This window comes from Amaranthus tricolor, chromosome 6 (genome assembly GCF_026212465.1).
Source record: "Amaranthus tricolor cultivar Red isolate AtriRed21 chromosome 6, ASM2621246v1, whole genome shotgun sequence".
Lineage (NCBI taxonomy): Eukaryota > Viridiplantae > Streptophyta > Magnoliopsida > Caryophyllales > Amaranthaceae > Amaranthus > Amaranthus tricolor.
The window spans coordinates 24,285,871-24,305,165 of NC_080052.1; the positions used below are offsets into that span (position 1 = coordinate 24,285,871).

Consider the following 19,295-nt stretch of genomic DNA (forward strand, 5'->3'; position numbering starts at 1 on the left):
AATCTATAGGCTACTTCCCCAATTCGTTCCAATATTTCATAAGGACCTATAAAACGAGGACTCAATTTACCCTTCTTACCAAATCTCATGACACCCTTGGTTGGTGACACTTTGAGCAAAACTTGTTCACCTACTTCAAACTCTAATGCCCTCCTCTTTTTGTCTGCATACGACTTCTGACGATCTTGCGCTTCCCTCATGCGTTCTTGGATCATTCTTACTTTTTTTGTAGTCTCCTCAATCATTTCTGGTCCTAATCCCAACGACTCATTAACATCATTCCAACATATAGGACTCCTACACTTTCTTCCATATAGGGCTTCGTAAGGTGCCATTCCTATGCTAGAATGAAAACTATTATTGTAAGAAAACTCTACATACATCAAATTATCCTCCCAAGATCCACCAAAATCCATAACACATGCTCTTAACAAATCCTCAAGAGTCTGAATCGTTCTCTCTGTTTGACCATCTGTTGCTGGATGAAATGCAGTACTGAACTTTAGTATCGTGCCCACTGCTTCTTGTAGCATCTTCCAAAATTTGGACAGAAATCTCGAATCTCTATCCGACACAATGTCCTTAGGCACACCATGCAATCTCACTACCTCTTGAAAATACGCGTCTGCCATTTGTTGCATTGTCCAAGTATTCTTCATAGCTATTGTAACGGCCCGGTTAAAGTGACCCGGAAAATCATGTGAAAACATGAATCCGGTTCACTTACGGACACAAATAAACACATCCTTACTCGGATCGTCAACGTTCCAACGGTAAAGGAATATGGTCAACAAAGAAAACAGCGCCAAACAAAACAAAACCAAACAAAACAGCGGAAGTCTTTACATACAACTCGAGAGCCCACCGGCCTCTAGACTAGCTAAAAGTTGTACGAAATAAAAAGAAAACATCATAAACTTTGTTTACATAAACTGAGGTACTTAGACTCATTACAAAGTAAGTCTAGACTTGATAGTTACGGGTTCTAAGCTGAATCCTCACTCCAGCCCCCTCCTGCAGTTAACCTGCTGCACGTCATATGATAACACGTAGCAGGTTCCAAAGAACAACCAATACACGTCAGAGACTTCATACATATACAAAACAGGTTGAATACAAGCATTGTGTTTACCCTAGCATGCAAAGGCTCTATTATGTAATCTTTATTCATTATTTCCAAACCTTGTAACGTTGCCCATCCTGTTCGGGTCGTACAAGTCATATTCCAAATTTGTTTTGGTGGAATACACTTGGGAGAGCAAATCCCAAGGCAACCACCTACCTAAGACGTTGCCCGTCCTGTTCGGGTCGCCAAAGGCTAAGTATGCATACCCCCATGGTGACCATAAAGATCCCTGAATGCCATGGGAAAAATAGTTGATAGTTTTCCAATTTATTTGTTAACCCTTCTGGGTAACATATCCATAAATTCTCAATTTCCACATAATCATTTCATATTATTTGAGGTGTCTAAACCTTATGTGATTACAATGCCTTGATTAGGAATAAAACAACATTACTTGCACAACCATATAAACAGTATGGTCTAAGCGTGTACCTTTAAACACTGCAAATCCAAACGACGTTTAAGCACGACAGGAATTTCACCCTCTTATGAATCGAGGTCCTAATTAACAAACACACAGAACGACCACGTTTAATAACGGGTTTACACACACAATCCACTCCATACTACTAAAATATCACAAAAACTTGATAATTTCAAATGTTTTCATCCAACTCATGATTGCTCCAAAATTCCCATTCTGACCAGAAACTTTTATGGCCAAATCGGACAGTTTAGAAAATTCAAATTAAAAATCCGACTTCACCGCTGCGTCCGGAACGCATCAATTACCTTGGGTACCAATTTTCATAATTTCTAGCATCCGATTACTATTTTTAATCATTTTAAGCGTTTTAACGAGTTTTAAAGCGCATCGATTAGATAAAACAACAACGAAACACACCCAACACTCGGATCGGGGCGCCACTACCGAGGCAGCAGCAGCTGTCCGAAACTCCTTCTACTTAAATTATTTTTATTTTATATATATTTTTTTCTATTTAAATTATTTAATCCTTTTTAAATCTCCATACCAAAATACACCTAACCAAAAATCGAATTTACATTTTACTAACATAAAACAAATAAAACCAAATCTCCTATCACACAATCCACTTGATATTTCCACACATCTAACAATACATCAAATCCCATCAACGATCTAAACCATCATCAAAACATAAACTAACAACTTTAGTCATACTCATCCTCAAGATCTTCAAGAACATTTAAAATTTCATAACCATGATAAGTAAATTAAATATTTGATCCTCTTATCAAATTTAAATTTTGTAGAGAATCATAAACCAACATTTTTTTTAATTTTAAACCGAACATATATATATAAGGACAATCCTTTAAACAAATCAAATTTTGTTAAAGGATTTGTAAACTCATGGATACTTACATCACTTAATCCACACACTTAAAATTTCATCTAACAAACTAAAATCTTGTTAGAGAAATATAAATCGTAAAATAAATTCAATTTAACATTTGAATAGACTTTATTCTTATAACAAATTTAAACTTTGTTAAAGAATGTAAATCAAGGAAAATTTTGCATAACAGAAATATGATTTAACCCTTTTAACAAATCAATTTTATCAAAGGATTATTAAAGAAAACTTATATAAAATACTCAATCCTCCTAATAAGTCATAGGATATCATCATATTGAAAGAAATATTATATAATCTCATACTAGAATTTCTTATAAATAAAATTTATAAATAACAACTCAACTTACTTACCCTTTGATTTGAAGATTGGATTGAACAAAGTTTTTTTTTTTTTTTCTTGAATACCGAAACAAGAGCAAGAAAAGAGGAAATTTTTCTGAATTTTGTTCACTTTGAAAGCTCAGGAAAAGTGAGGAAACTCAAATGATGCTTAAGGATTAATAGGCACTTAAGAGGTGAGCTTAATGTGCCATAATACTCACTTATGAGAGGAGTTACAAACTCCTCCCATTCCTCCTCACCACAACCGGCCACCCCTTCATTCCCCTCTCAATTTTTATTTTTTTTTATTTAATTTAATTAATTAATTAAGTCATTATTATATTATTGTTAAAATAGAAAGAACCGTTACGCGATAGCCTCGTACGCGATAAAACTCGTTACCGTTAAAATTTAACTCACGTTATTTCTTAAAATTATCTATGTGGAATAATATAATTTAATAATACGTATTTATTTTATTTTATTATATTATTTCTTAAACCCGATAAATTACGGGGTGTTACAGACTACCCCCCTTAAAAGAAGTTACGTCCTCGTAACTTATGTGACAACGGAAAACATAGAACACACATGCTATCACAATTAACTCCACATCAAAACTCATGAGTAAAACACGACTACCAAAACAAAGATTTAACATTCCTCGCGCGAAATTCCTATCGCCCTCTACCCCCCTTAAGAAGTTACGTCCCCGTAACGCTACTAACCTGAAAAAGGTGTGGGTACTTTTCTCGCATAGCGTCTTCTGTTTCCCAAGTAGCCGCTTCACGCTCGTGATTTGACCACAGGACTTTTACCATAATTATATCCTTCCGTCGAGTGCTACGGACCTTTTTATCCAAGATTCGAACCGGTTGTTCAGGGTACGACAAAGATGCATCCAAATCTAAAGGTTCAGGGTCTAATACATGAGTGGCTGCGGCATGATACCGCTTTAACTGAGACACATGAAATACATCATGTACCTTTTCTAAAGAGTTTGGAAGAGCTAACCGATAAGCCACTTTACCCACACGCTCCAAAACTTCATATGGCCCAATGAACCGAGGGCTCAACTTTCCCCGAGCACCAAAACGTACTACTCCGCGCATGGGTGATACGCGAAGTAATACCTGTTCTCCCACGGTGAACTCCTCTGGTCGTCGTTTCAAATCAGCATACGACTTTTGGCGATCCTTTGCCGCTTTCAAACGATCCCTTATCAATCGTACCTTCTCACTCATCTGAAACAACAATTCAGGTCCTAAGGTCACCGCTTCAGTAAAATCGTCCCAATAAACCGGGCTACGACAACGACGCCCATACAAAGCCTCGAATAGGGCCATCTGTATAGAAGCTTGATAGCTGTTGTTATAAGAAAACTCAACTAGATCCAAATGTTCATCCCACGACCCTTGCCACTCCATGGCAATAGCACGTAACATATCCTCCAATACCTGATTCGTTCGTTCTGTCTGTCCATCCGTCTGCGGATGAAACGACGTACTATAGAGCAATGTTGTACCCATGGCCTGTTGCAAGGTTTGCCAAAACTGTGACAGATATCGTGTGTCTCTATCTGACACAATAGTACGGGGTACACCGTGGAATCGTACGACATACTTAATGTAGGCTCGTGCCAAATGTTCCATTTCCCAGCGACAGTTCATAGGGATGAAACGTGCCGACTTAGTCAAACGATCAACTATAACCCATAGTGCATCGTTACCTGCTTTCGTTCGAGGTAAACCCACAACGAAATCCATAGAGATATCATCCCACTTCCACACTGGTATCTCTAACGGTTGCAATAACCCTCCTGGTCTCTTGTGCTCGCTTTTAACCTTCTGACATGTCAGACAGCGTGAGACATATTCTGCAATATCCCTCTTCATCCCAGACCACCAAAACATTAACTTGAGGTCTTGGTACATCTTGTCACCACCCGGATGGACTGAAAATTTCGTACAATGAGCTTCATCCAGGATACGTTCCTTCAAAGATTCCTCCCCTGTCGGTAAACACCAACGACCCTTGAACCTCAAGCTTCCATCTTCATGGACAAGGAATCCCTCTGATATTCCTTCCCGTGCTTGGTCCTTTAATTTCAAGAGTTTCGGGTCTTTATCCTGAGAATTCAAAATTTCCTCAAAGAACGAAGGTCGTATAGCCAAGGCATTCAAACATCCCTGTAGTTCGCCTTTACGTACTACTTCCAAGTTCAGCCTAGCAAAATCCCGATGCAACTCTTCTACTCCGTCCAAGGCAGACAGCGAGTGACTAGACTTCCTACTTAAAGCATCGGCCACCAAATTCGCCCGCCCCTCATGATATACGAACTCCAGATCATAATCTGTCATCAACTCTAACCACCGACGTTGTCGCATGTTTAAGTCAGGTTGTGTATAGAGATATTTCAGACTCTGATGATCAGTGTAAATCCTACACTTAACGCCATACAAGTAATGCCGCCATATCTTGAGAGCGAAAACTATAGCGGCTAATTCCAGATCATGGGTCGGATAATTAACTTCATGTACCTTCAGTTGTCGTGATGCATAAGCAATCACCTTACGGTCCTGCATCAGAACACAACCCAACCCTTTGTTTGATGCGTCACTGTAAACAGTATAATCCAACTTAGGGTCAGGTAGAGTAAGAACAGGGGCCGTAGTTAACCTTTCCTTCAAAGTCATGAAGGCCTGTTCACATTCATCCGTCCATTCGAACTTCTTCTCTTTCTTCATTAACGAGGTCATAGGCCGAGCAATACGCGAGAAATCCTTAACAAAACGACGGTAATACCCGGCCAAACCTAGGAAACTTCGTACCTCGATGACGTTCTTAGGTGACGGCCAATTTCGAACTGCCTCCACCTTTACCGGATCCACCGAAATACCTTCCTTAGAGACAAAATGACCCAAAAACGATACCTTATCCAACCAAAATTCACACTTTGACAACTTCGCGTACAACTTATTTTCTCGCAGGGTTTGCAGGACAAATCGTAGATGTTCCTGATGTTCTTCTCGGTCTTTCGAATAGACCAATATATCATCGATAAAGATAACGACGAATTTATCCAAGTATGCACTAAACACTTGGTTCATTAAGCACATGAACGCGGCTAGAGCATTTGTCAACCCAAACGGCATCACTGTGAACTCATAATGCCCATATCGTGTTCTGAAAGCGGTTTTATGTATATCCCCTTCAGCTATTCTTAGCTGATGATAACTTGATCTTAAGTCAATCTTCGAAAAGATCCCGGCTCCTCTCAATTGATCAAACAAGTCATCTATCCGGGGCAACGGGTATTTATTCTTAACTGTTACCTTGTTTAACTCTCTGTAATCAATGCATAACCTTAAACTACCATCTTTCTTTCTCACAAACAGAACTGGAGCGCCCCAAGGTGAAACACTAGGTCGAATATAACCTTTATCCAACAATTCTTCAAGTTGAGACTTCAATTCCTCCATCTCCTTTGGAGCCATACGATAAGGGGCCTTAGAAACCGGTCCAGTCCCCGGTACCAAGTCGATCGTGAAATCAATTTCCCGTTGTGGTGGCATTCCGGGAATCTCGTCAGGAAAAACATCCAAAAATTCATTCACCACAGCAATATCCTGGGGATTCCCCTCTTTCTTATCCCCCTGGCTGATATGACATAAATACAAAGGGTGTCCTTGCCTCACAAGCCTTTGCAACTCTAAGGTCGACACCAAATTCGTCCTGGGTCCCTTGGGAAACTTCCTGTATCTAACGCTTTCACCTCTTGGTCCTTCCAACAAAACTCTTTGCTCTCTGCATTCAATAGTGGTCTTATACCTTCCCAGCCAATCCATCCCCAAAATTACTTCTAAACCTTCCATATCTAACACATACAAGTCGCTAGGAAAGACAACCTTTCCTATCCTTAAGGGTACATCCCTATACAGTTTTTCACAACTGTACAATTTTCCCGATGGTACAGCCACCGTATAAGAAACTTTTTCAAAGGTCTCCAAATTCAACTCGTTCACCTTACTCTTTGCAAGAAATGAGCATGTAGCTCCCGAATCAAACAATACATTCACAGCTATAGAATGAATGGCGAACGTACCTGTAACCACATCTGTCGCCTGGTCAGCTTCTCTTGCACTGACCGCAGATACCCTTCCGCTCGCCGGCTGTACATTATTTCCTCCCACGTGATTTCCCCCGCGCTGCATTCCTGACCCTTCTACTCGATTTCCATCTACCCGGCCTTGCCCGCCATAAAAAGGTCGCTGGAATCTCTGATCAGCATTACCACGATTTCCATTCCCGTGCTGTTGACTGGCTTGACTACCAGCGTTGTTTAAATTTTGTTGCCGGTTTTGACCACTCGGATGTTGACTTCTCCCCCCTTTCTTTATGTAGCATTCAAACTCTCTATGCCCTCTTTTGTGGCAAAAGTTACATTCGATCAGATTTCCTTCACAATCCTTTGCCGGATGATTTTTCTTGCACCTCTTACAGAAATACTTCCTCTCATTGCCATCTCTGTCCAATAATGGCTTAGTAAGCTTCACGTTGTTCCTAATTCCTGAATTCGAACTAGACCCGCCTCCCTGAAAATTTCCAAAATTCCTTGATTTCTTCTGATAGAAGCCCGACACATTCTCCAAAGCCTGGCCAGAAACTTCTTTCCTTTTCTCAGGGACATTACCCTTCTCTTTTTCCTTTTCTTTCCTCAAAATATTCCCTATTTGTGACGCTCGCTTGTACATCTGCTCCAGTGTGTTATATCGGTCACTCTCAATATGCTTTTGAATATCGAAAGATAAACCTAGCTCAAAACGTTGCATCTTTTTCTCCTCAGTGGGTACATCATCAGGACAATACTTGAGGTATTCCATAAATTTGTGATAATATTCGTCTACCGTCATACTACCCATTTCCAATCGCGCAAACTCGTTCGATTTATCCTTTCTAACATGCAGCGGATAAAATTTCTCTCGCATAGCTCTTTTGAACAAATCCCAATCAAAGTCTCCCTCAGCTTGCTCTAATAACCCCGATCTACTGTTTGCCCACCAGTAGTCGGCTTCCCCCACCAAATAAAAGGCAGCTTGATTGACTTTTAATTCTTCTGGGCACTCGACGACATCGAAAAGTTTGTCAAATTCTCTTAACCAAAGTTCCAGTTCTGACGGTTCTCCCTTACCATCAAAGGTCGAGGGTTTGCTCTGACTAATCCTTTTGCTCATTTCAGAGGCTAACTCCGACAAAAACTTCTCTCGGGGTGCATTTACATTTGTTAACGCTTTCACCAGATTTCTTATCGTACGGTTAGCATCACTTCGAGACAGTCTCTTCCTAGAAATTGGAGGCATCTTCTGCAAGCGAAAGAAAGGTACAAATCAAAAGAAAGTCCTAAGATTCATAACCTTTGGAGAAAGAACAAGGTTTGCTGGGTAAACCTAACAGTCGCTTACTTGTTTGTTTATCCCTAAATATATATACATATATATATAGGTATTGTTATTTTCATTATTCGTTATTTTTACTGTTATTGTTATTAATATTATTATTATTATTTTTTTTTTTTTTTTTTTGAGTTGAATAGCTTACAAAAGGAGAATTACATGTATAATACACGAACTTACAACACCAAAAGAAACAGCAAACACACCTCAATATTTTATAGATATCTGTTGATACATCAAAAGTTGTCTCATACAAGAGTTTACATTATTACCTTATCGTTTATTTGATTAAAAAGATACAACTAAAAAGAAAAATAACTCAAGGAAAGATGCGAAAACAAAACAAAAGGAATAGAACATCTAGCGCCAAGCATCCCAAGTGTCAGCACCCTCATCGTAACTTGCTATATCGAAGTCCTCATCTTCCCCGTCTTCTCCAGAATCAGAGCTGGAATCCGAATACGATTCTTCTGATTCACTACCACTATCTCTAGGGCTGCTTAATTGTAAATCTTCTACCTCTTCCTCAGGATCTTCCTCATCAGACCACCCCCTATCAAACCCAACCTCAAAGCCATATAAGTCGTAATGCGATCCCCAGTTCTCTCTCTCATCATCATCGCTGGAAATTTCTATATAAATAGGCGGTTCACGACTAGGCTCCCACATCTCAATATCACTCTCTGTCTGAGCCTCGGTTTCCACCAGTGGGGAATCCGGAAGGACCCGCTCTCTTAGTGGTTCCATGGTCCCATCGGTGCCGCCCGATATTGGAGGCTCGCCCTTCCTCTCAGGGGTTACACTCTTCCTAGATTCAGACAAACGGTGTAACCTATTTAGGTCCAAATCTAAGTCGTAACATACTCTATCGGCTTTTTCCTTAACCATAAGCATCCTTTCCCTATAATCTTGGATACTTTCACCACTCCTTATTTTCCATATGTCAGCGTTGGAAACTTCCCTCCAGACAGATTCAGGGTCAAACCTCGGTACCTCTCTTGATTCACTGGGGGTGCGTGGGTCCATAGGTGTCTTTCCCGTATACATAATCCTGAACACATACACATAACGAAAAGGAATCAAGTAAGAAAAATTGTTAACTAAGGACACCTAGACACTTTATAACCTAATGGTCCAAAGCCAGCTACATCACAACAAATACATTCAATGTTGTTTTTTTTTTTTTTTTTTTTTATTTATCACATTCGACCATTCCCCGTCTCTCATTCCTAAGGTCTGATATTCCTTTATCTCCTAGAGAACGTTGGCTCTGATACCAATTGTAACGGCCCGGTTAAAGTGACCCGGAAAATCATGTGAAAACATGAATCCGGTTCACTTACGGACACAAATAAACACATCCTTACTCGGATCGTCAACGTTCCAACGGTAAAGGAATATGGTCAACAAAGAAAACAGCGCCAAACAAAACAAAACCAAACAAAACAGCGGAAGTCTTTACATACAACTCGAGAGCCCACCGGCCTCTAGACTAGCTAAAAGTTGTACGAAATAAAAAGAAAACATCATAAACTTTGTTTACATAAACTGAGGTACTTAGACTCATTACAAAGTAAGTATAGACTTGATAGTTACGGGTTCTAAGCTGAATCCTCACTCCAGCCCCCTCCTGCAGTTAACCTGCTGCACGTCATATGATAACACGTAGCAGGTTCCAAAGAACAACCAATACACGTCAGAGACTTCATACATATACAAAACAGGTTGAATACAAGCATTGTGTTTACCCTAGCATGCAAAGGCTCTATTATGTAATCTTTATTCATTATTTCCAAACCTTGTAACGTTGCCCGTCCTGTTCGGGTCGTACAAGTCATATTCCAAATTTGTTTTGGTGGAATACACTTGGGAGAGCAAATCCCAAGGCAACCATCTACCTAAGACGTTGCCCGTCCTGTTCGGGTCGCCAAAGGCTAAGTATGCATACCCCCATGGTGACCATAAAGATCCCTGAATGCCATGGGAAAAATAGTTGATAGTTTTCCAATTTATTTGTTAACCCTTCTGGGTAACATATCCATAAATTCTCAATTTCCACATAATCATTTCATATTATTTGAGGTGTCTAAACCTTATGTGATTACAATGCCTTGATTAGGAATAAAACAACATTACTTGCACAACCATATAAACAGTATGGTCTAAGCGTGTACCTTTAAACACTGCAAATCCAAACGACGTTTAAGCACGACAGGAATTTCACCCTCTTATGAATCGAGGTCCTAATTAACAAACACACAGAACGACCACGTTTAATAACGGGTTTACACACACAATCCACTCCATACTACTAAAATATCACAAAAACTTGATAATTTCAAATGTTTTCATCCAACTCATGATTGCTCCAAAATTCCCATTCTGACCAGAAACTTTTATGGCCAAATCGGACAGTTTAGAAAATTCAAATTAAAAATCCGACTTCACCGCTGCGTCCGGAACGCATCAATTACCTTGGGTACCAATTTTCATAATTTCTAGCATCCGATTACTATTTTTAATCATTTTAAGCGTTTTAACGAGTTTTAAAGCGCATCGATTAGATAAAACAACAACGAAACACACCCAACACTCGGATCGGGGCGCCACTACCGAGGCAGCAGCAGCTGTCCGAAACTCCTTCTACTTAAATTATTTTTATTTTATATATATTTTTTTCTATTTAAATTATTTAATCCTTTTTAAATCTCCATACCAAAATACACCTAACCAAAAATCGAATTTACATTTTACTAACATAAAACAAATAAAACCAAATCTCCTATCACACAATCCACTTGATATTTCCACACATCTAACAATACATCAAATCCCATCAACGATCTAAACCATCATCAAAACATAAACTAACAACTTTAGTCATACTCATCCTCAAGATCTTCAAGAACATTTAAAATTTCATAACCATGATAAGTAAATTAAATATTTGATCCTCTTATCAAATTTAAATTTTGTAGAGAATCATAAACCATGGATACTTACATCACTTAATCCACACACTTAAAATTTCATCTAACAAACTAAAATCTTGTTAGAGAAATATAAATCGTAAAATAAATTCAATTTAACATTTGAATAGACTTTATTCTTATAACAAATTTAAACTTTGTTAAAGAATGTAAATCAAGGAAAATTTTGCATAACAGAAATATGATTTAACCCTTTTAACAAATCAATTTTATCAAAGGATTATTAAAGAAAACTTATATAAAATACTCAATCCTCCTAATAAGTCATAGGATATCATCATATTGAAAGAAATATTATATAATCTCATACTAGAATTTCTTATAAATAAAATTTATAAATAACAACTCAACTTACTTACCCTTTGATTTGAAGATTGGATTGAACAAAGTTTTTTTTTTTTTTCTTGAATACCGAAACAAGAGCAAGAAAAGAGGAAATTTTTCTGAATTTTGTTCACTTTGAAAGCTTAGGAAAAGTGAGGAAACTCAAATGATGCTTAAGGATTAATAGGCACTTAAGAGGTGAGCTTAATGTGCCATAATACTCACTTATGAGAGGAGTTACAAACTCCTCCCATTCCTCCTCACCACAACCGGCCACCCCTTCACTCCCCTCTCAATTTTTATTATTTTTTTTTATTTAATTTAATTAATTAATTAAGTCATTATTATATTATTGTTAAAATAGAAAGAACCGTTACGCGATAGCCTCGTACGCGATAAAACTCGTTACCGTTAAAATTTAACTCACTTTATTTCTTAAAATTATCTATGTGGAATAATATAATTTAATAATACGTATTTATTTTATTTTATTATATTATTTCTTAAACCCGATAAATTACGGGGTGTTACAGCTATAAACCTTGCTGTTTTTGTTAATCGATCCACTATCACCCATATGGCATTCTTCCCTGTTTTTGACTTTGGCAATCCTACTACAAAGTCCATTGAAATCGACTCCCATTTCCATCCAGGTACTTCTAATGGTTGCAATTTTCCCCCCGGCTTCATATGTTGAATTTTGACCTTCTGACATGTTAGACACTTCGCCACAAAGCCTGCAACTTCACGCTTCATGTTGGGCCACCAAAAGTTCTTCTTAAGATCCTTGTACATCTTATCACCACCAGGATGTATTGAGTATGGCGAATTATGGGCTTCAGTCATAATCTTAGTCTTAAGTTCCTCATCATGCGGTATGCACCATCTTCCTTTATACTTCATTACGCCATTTTCATCACTTTCGAACTCAGGTGCTTGACCATCCTCCTTCAACTTCTTCAATTTAGTTAACCAGTTATCCGTAACTTGCTTCACTCTAATTTCCTCAAAAATATCGGATTCAATCGTCATTCCATTCAATTGAGTATCCACATATCCATATTCTACCACTTCTAAGTTCATCCTACGAATCTCTTCACACAACTCATCTGCTAAAATTAATGCATTCATTGTATGACTTGACTTCCTACTCAGAGCATCAGCTACTTTGTTTGCCTTTCCTTCACAATACTTCAAATCCAGATCATAATCCTTAATGAGTTCTAACCATCGTCTTTGTCTCATATTCAACTCCTTTTGAGTGTACAAGAACCTCAAACTCTTGTGATCAGTATAAATCTTGCACTTTACTCCAAATAAATAATGTCTCCAAATTTTCAATGCAAAGACTACAGCTCCTAATTCTAAGTCATGTGTGGGGTAATTCTTCTCATGCGGCTTAAGTTGTCGTGAAGCATATGCTACTACTTTCCCATCTTGCATCAACACACAACCTAGTCCATTCTTAGATGCGTCTGTGTAAACCTCATATTCTCCACTTTCATTCGGTAGGTCAGCACAGGTGCAGAGGTAAGCCTTGATTTCAACTCTTGGAATGCCGCTTCACACTTCTCATCCCATTGAAACTTAGTGGTCTTCTTCATCAAATTAGTAATAGGTTGAGCGATTCTCGAGAAATTTTTCATGAATCTCCTATAATATCCGGCTAGGCCTAAGAAACTTCTCATTTCTGTCACATTAGTGGGTGTAGGCCAGTTCATTACTGCTTGAACCTTTGAGGGATCCACCATCACTCCATCTTTTGTAATTACATGCCCCAAAAATGCTACCTCTTCTAACCAGAATTCACATTTTGAAAACTTGGCATACAACTTATTCTCTCTTAAGATCTCTAAAACTTTCCTCAAATGAGCCTCATGCTCTTCTCGATTCATAGAGTATACTAAAATATCATCAATAAAAACAACTACAAACTTATCCAAATAAGGCTGAAAAGTCCTATTCATAAGGTCCATAAAGACAGCAGGCGCATTAGTGAGTCCAAAGGGCATGACTGTGAACTCATAATGGCCATACCTCGTTCGAAAAGCTGTTTTGGCTATATCCTCTTTCGCAATTCGTAATTGATGATAACCTGATCTCAAATCAATCTTTGAAAATACTCCTGCACCCCGAAGTTGATCGAATAGATGGAGCAATTTGATTGTAGAAAGTGGTATCTTGTATTTCTAGGCACAATCTGGTGAATTTCAAAGTGCTTTACGAATCTTTGATAGGATAAATAAGCTGGATATAGTTGCTTGGACTATGATGATTACTTCTTGCTCGCAACAGGGTTACAGTGAGAAAGCGCTCTCACTGCTATCACGAATGCTGGTTAACAGATATTTTTTGAATGAACACACTATATGTAGTGTTTTGAAGGCGTGAGGAGAAGAAAAGGCACTGAAATTTGGAAGACAATTGAATGGTATTGCAGTTAAGAAAATGATCAAAAACAATGTTTATATTGGTATTTTTTTGGTGAACAGTGTTTAGTGTCAAGCTGTTTTTGAACAAAATGTTAACTACTTGGTTTGTACGACACTTCATTTGTTTATCACAATTCCAACGGCTATATTTTTTAAACAATGGTATTTGACGCAAAAAATAAATTAATGGTAAATGGTGAATTAATAATTTACCACAAACGGCACACTAACAGCAATTGTCATTAATGGTATTTTGTACTAACGGACGAAAACTCAATGGTATATGGTGAATTAAAACATTTTGTGTGGTATATAGTCAATTAGATGAAAGTTAATTTCATAAGTATTTGTATTAGATTAATCCTATTTTATTGATGGTTATTTATAGATGATTATTAGATTTGCTCTTTTTTGAATTTTCTAAAAGTCTAGATTTCATATTAGCAAGATCTACGCATTAGATTGCGTCTTAAAAGCGGTTAATTATATAATTTTTAACTCTTCGTAAAAGTCTTGTATAAATATAGTTCTCTAGAGTTCATACTTTAACTAATTTACATCCACACATAAAATTTATCTCTACTGTCACTCACCCATTTCATATTTTTTCTTATTTCATCTAAATTCAACCAAAAATTTAAACGAAAAAGATACAGAATAGTACAATTGTAACAAGAGGTAGTCGCTAGCTCAGCCTATTTGAATCACACTTGAGAAAACTTGCTTAACATGCTTAAAACAGCAACAGCAAGTCAGCAACATGTAACCATTGCCCAGCAGGAATTCCAATCCGAGACATTCATAAGAAAAAACGTCTTCGACAAATATCGGTCTAAAGTAGTAAATCAACCGCTAGAAATTGGTTGCAATTGTTGATGTGCTGAACTAGATTTATAAGCAAATAAGTAATATAGGGAAGTTTTTATTTGCATATCGAGGCCATTCTTTACACTATCTTTAATTCTTTTAACCATGCTGTGTGAAGTGGGCACGGATCTGCTTTGCCTTCAGAAATCGCCTTCTCAGAGAGCGAGTAGAACCAGCCATTTCTCCATTTAAACTGCAAGATTCAAGAAGAATAAGCTACATACTGAGCAATTAAAAAAATCATACTTTAGGATGGATCCACACTAGTATAATTTGGACTTATACACACAAACCCGATAAGGTTCCATCCTAAAACCAATTGGTATTAGGAGTAGCCCATTAAGTATGGTATTACGAGTAGCCCATTAAGTATATATTATAGTCAACCTCTCTAATTCTCGATGTAGGATCACATGTGGGTTATTTTCCAACATATAGATGCTGCAAAGCATTGCTAAGAGACTCGAGGCCTACCTCTTTAACTGCAGTGGGGAAGTGCGCCACAGCACGTGAATAAGCACACAATCTCTCTTCTATTCCTTCTTCGAAAGTAAAGCCCTCCTCTGCTGCAGCTGCTGATGCAAGTTCAGCAATGAGGTCTGACACCTGAAACAGACAGTAGAAATTAACACGAGAAATTAACTATGATGTATAAATAGTGTCAGTATGGTTGGATTTTTTTACATGCTACACATAGTTGTTAAAATTGCTCACTAAAAAATCGTAGGGAATTCACGAAACAATTATGATCATACAACTCAATTTATGATTATGTGCAATTCCGTAAATTGCTCTTAACTAGCAAAACTTCATATATTCAAATCAAATTCAATCATGCTGCCAAAGCTAATAGTAGACATAACTACATAAAACATACCTTATTTTGATGGGTAAACAAGAAACTTTTGAATTATTAGTCTTTGGAACTCATAATGAGTGTAATATTGATTATGCATGTTCTAAGAATCTTATGATTCTATGATTCAGTATTACAAACCGATTCTGAGAACCCCTCCTATTCAAAGTAGGATCGCGATTTTGATTCTAAATGCAAAACAACTTGCACAAGCAAATACAAGAGCCATTCTCTAAATTTCAGCGATAGCTAAAAGAATTATCTACCTAATAGTATTGAATCTTTAATGGTCATTCTTTTATAAGACAAGGTTGCATGTAGTAGAATTGTAACAGTTAATGTTACTTTGGTTAATATACTTCTAGTATGCTTCAGAGACTTCTGGTATGCTTGCATGAGTGAAGTTCATGTTTAAGTTTAGATCATATAAGAACATGAAAAGGTTAACGTTAATGAAGTGTAAGTGAAAGGGCTAAGGTTGTGACTCATTAATGGTCACCAATCTCCATTTTCATGAAGTACCAAGTTTTTCAAAAATAGCAGTTGACTTGCTGTCACCCAAAGTAAAATCAACAATGAAAGAACGAAGAAAACACTTTCATTCGCAAGAATCTTCGTTGCACCACGAATCTATAAGGACCAACTTGTGTTCCTTCTAAACTATCGATGCTTGATCTAAGGAAATCTATCTCTCTGTATATTGAGAATTTAGCTAGTACACCCTCCTTTGTTTTTTGACTAATAAACTTGCACAGTTCTTGTATGGTTCATTACTTTGCTCAAGGGCACTATTCTAACTATAAAAGCCTATAAAAGAATTTCCATGTTGACAACAATAGACTGGTATATTGTTAAATCTGGCCACAGTTACAACCATTATCAAGTTATTTATTCATTTTTAAAGGGTTCTGATAGCACCAAGGTGCAAAAACAAGGCCGCATTACCACATTGTGCTTGTAGCATGAAGATTTTAGAGCGTACCTCGACCGAAATGTATGAGACAACCACAAAACCATGTGCAAAATCTTTTCCGTGACAATAACCGTGACCAAATTTTTGCTCTATGGATAGCACTTGTTCAAATTTGAAAGAGAGATACATGTCAAAATAACAATAAAGGATTGGTGGCTAATATGGCTATCTTAATAGTTGCTTTGTAGAATCTGCCATACCTCAGATCGGTATTCCTTCTCTACAACACCTACTGTGGCTCCAGGATGACGGGCCCCAACTAGCATAAATGCTGCAATCCATATAAGTTTCTCAAACATTTGCTTCTGAAATGCTTCCTTATCAAGTACCTATGTAGTGATTGATCAACATATACAACGCACAATCAATTTTATTAATAGATTCAACAACAGCTTTTGCATAACTGCAATCAATGACGAGCAATACAATCTCAGGTCCACACGCACAATTTCAATCCATAGTACTTATGGCTTACCTTACAAGAAAGGCCTCCGGCAATTAATCTGTTTGCTACAGCAGAAGACCATTTGCCAAATGCTGCAGTCAGACCTTCTGGATTAGTGTCGGTCTTACCATCAATAGGTGGTTCTCCAAGCTTTGACACCGCAAAATATGCCAAAACTTGGTCAGCATCACCAAGGCCTTTACTTTGAAACCAAGGTTCTAGCATCCCATTCTGGAAAAATACCAAATCTGCCAGATTGTGAGCGGGATATTCCCATCATGAGATAATTGCAAATGACCATTATATGTGTTACTCTACTATCAACACAAGAAACAGCATAAAAAAACCGGTACAAGATTACTCAACTATACCAACAAGAACAGGTATGCCATTATTAATAATGGGGGTGTTTAGCTGATTTTATTCGCTGATTTTAACTAGCTGATTCAAAATTAGCAAATATAGCTTCTCATAACAATAAGTTAATTCAAGCCGCTAATTTACCAAACACTAGCATTAGATAGTTTGGGTCAAACCATCTATTTGTGCCAAAATAAGCTAAAATTGCTCAATAAACTATTTTACCTAACACCCCCAATGTCCAATCATGAGCCATAATCCTTCTAATGAGCCCATGATAGCAACAATTATACCTTTGAATAAGAGATAAAAGGGAGTTTCAATAATAATCAAAAAGAATGTGCACCCAAATACTATAAATCTACAATCTCAATCACAAACAAGCCAAGTATTCTCTCCATTCCAATGTAATTGTGGTTGATGGTGTCATTTGAGTCTTAGAGGCAATACTCAATACGCAAGAAAAGCACTTTGAATTGTTGATTAATGGCCAGATATGGCTTAGAACCAACAACTCACTAATGAAAGGATCTTTTCGTTATAATACAATATCCGAGCATTATCAAATATCTATCAAATTTGTTCCTATCTAATGGAACACTATTGGATCAAATGACAAAGAGTCAAAGACAAGGTTGAGAAAATGGCTTGCTTTTTCCAGATGAAATGAAAATTGGATTCATGCAAGAGTAGAAAGATTTCCTACAAGATAGAGAAGATCACCAAGTTTTGAAGATTGTGTATATAATTTATTGGTAGTTTTAACCTAAAAATTCATGTATTTTGCCATTATGCGGAGATTTTGAAGTGTTTTTCAATCAAGTTTCACTATAAAGAACTTGATTTGATTTATTGAATTTATCTGAACCTATCTACACTTATTACAACTTATTTGATGAACTTATTAGACCTTATTTGTACTAGCAAATTGACTCTGGAAACTCATATAACAACTTCAAGTTTGATTAGCTTATTAGAACTTTTCTCAATGACAACTAATCTGAACTTACTTGAATTGAAACTTCTATATTATTAGATGAAGAGAAAAATTCAGTAAAAAAGCTCAAACCCATTGAATGGAGAGGGTTTTTAGACAAGGTGGACCAGACAATTACAATGCCCATCATCCATTAAAGCATCATAGAGCTCATCATACAAAGACATGAACAAAGAAGATAACACAATAGGTAGAGAATAAGTCTCACCGCTCCAACGGGATTGAGGAGTGGCTTGAAGAACAGCCTCGAGATCATCATTTCTGGTACAAACCAAGATGGGTCCAGCAAAATCAACAGGAATGGTTTCCCCTCTCTTAATCAACAAATCATCACCATTACCCATGTCTTGTAAAGCTTTCCCAACTCGTCCACCACCAACAATAATGGCTGGAACAACGTTTACTTTGGTAATAGTACTAGTATCAGCAGCCATTGCTGAATATACTTTGAAGGAATGGGTATTTTTGATAGTAGCACTAAAATGGGGGTTCCCCAATAGTTTTGGGATTGGGGAAATTGAGTATGAAATGGGTATAATTTGGCGGTAGAATGACGCAGTAGGAGGGGTAAGTGTAAAGAGGTTAGCCATTGATGTTCAGCAGGATTTGGCAAATGATTGGTTGTTGGCCCATTTGATTAGGTATGGTAAGGTATGGATGGGTAAGATGATGATGGTGATGATGATGATGATGGTGATGGTGATGATGATGGGGCTATTGACCACCCATTTTTGAGCCATGGCCTATGGCTTATCCCTTCCACTTACATAATATAATAATCGTATTAAAATGGTGTATAAAATTATAA

The 19,295-nt window shown here is 37.4% G+C and overlaps 1 protein-coding gene across 1 annotated transcript; it reads right to left on the minus strand.

Annotated features, from left to right (window-relative positions):
• Window positions 1-14,758: 14,758 nt before the first annotated feature.
• Window positions 14,759-19,295, minus strand: LOC130816063 (uncharacterized). Its single transcript, XM_057682644.1, has 5 exons — window positions 18,696-19,295; window positions 17,161-17,378; window positions 16,886-17,014; window positions 15,331-15,462; window positions 14,759-15,049 (listed from the first exon to the last, which is right to left on the minus strand). The coding sequence occupies exons 1-5, from the start codon at window positions 19,075-19,077 to the stop codon at window positions 14,936-14,938; spliced, it is 975 nt and encodes a 324-aa protein (XP_057538627.1). The 5' UTR covers window positions 19,078-19,295; the 3' UTR covers window positions 14,759-14,935.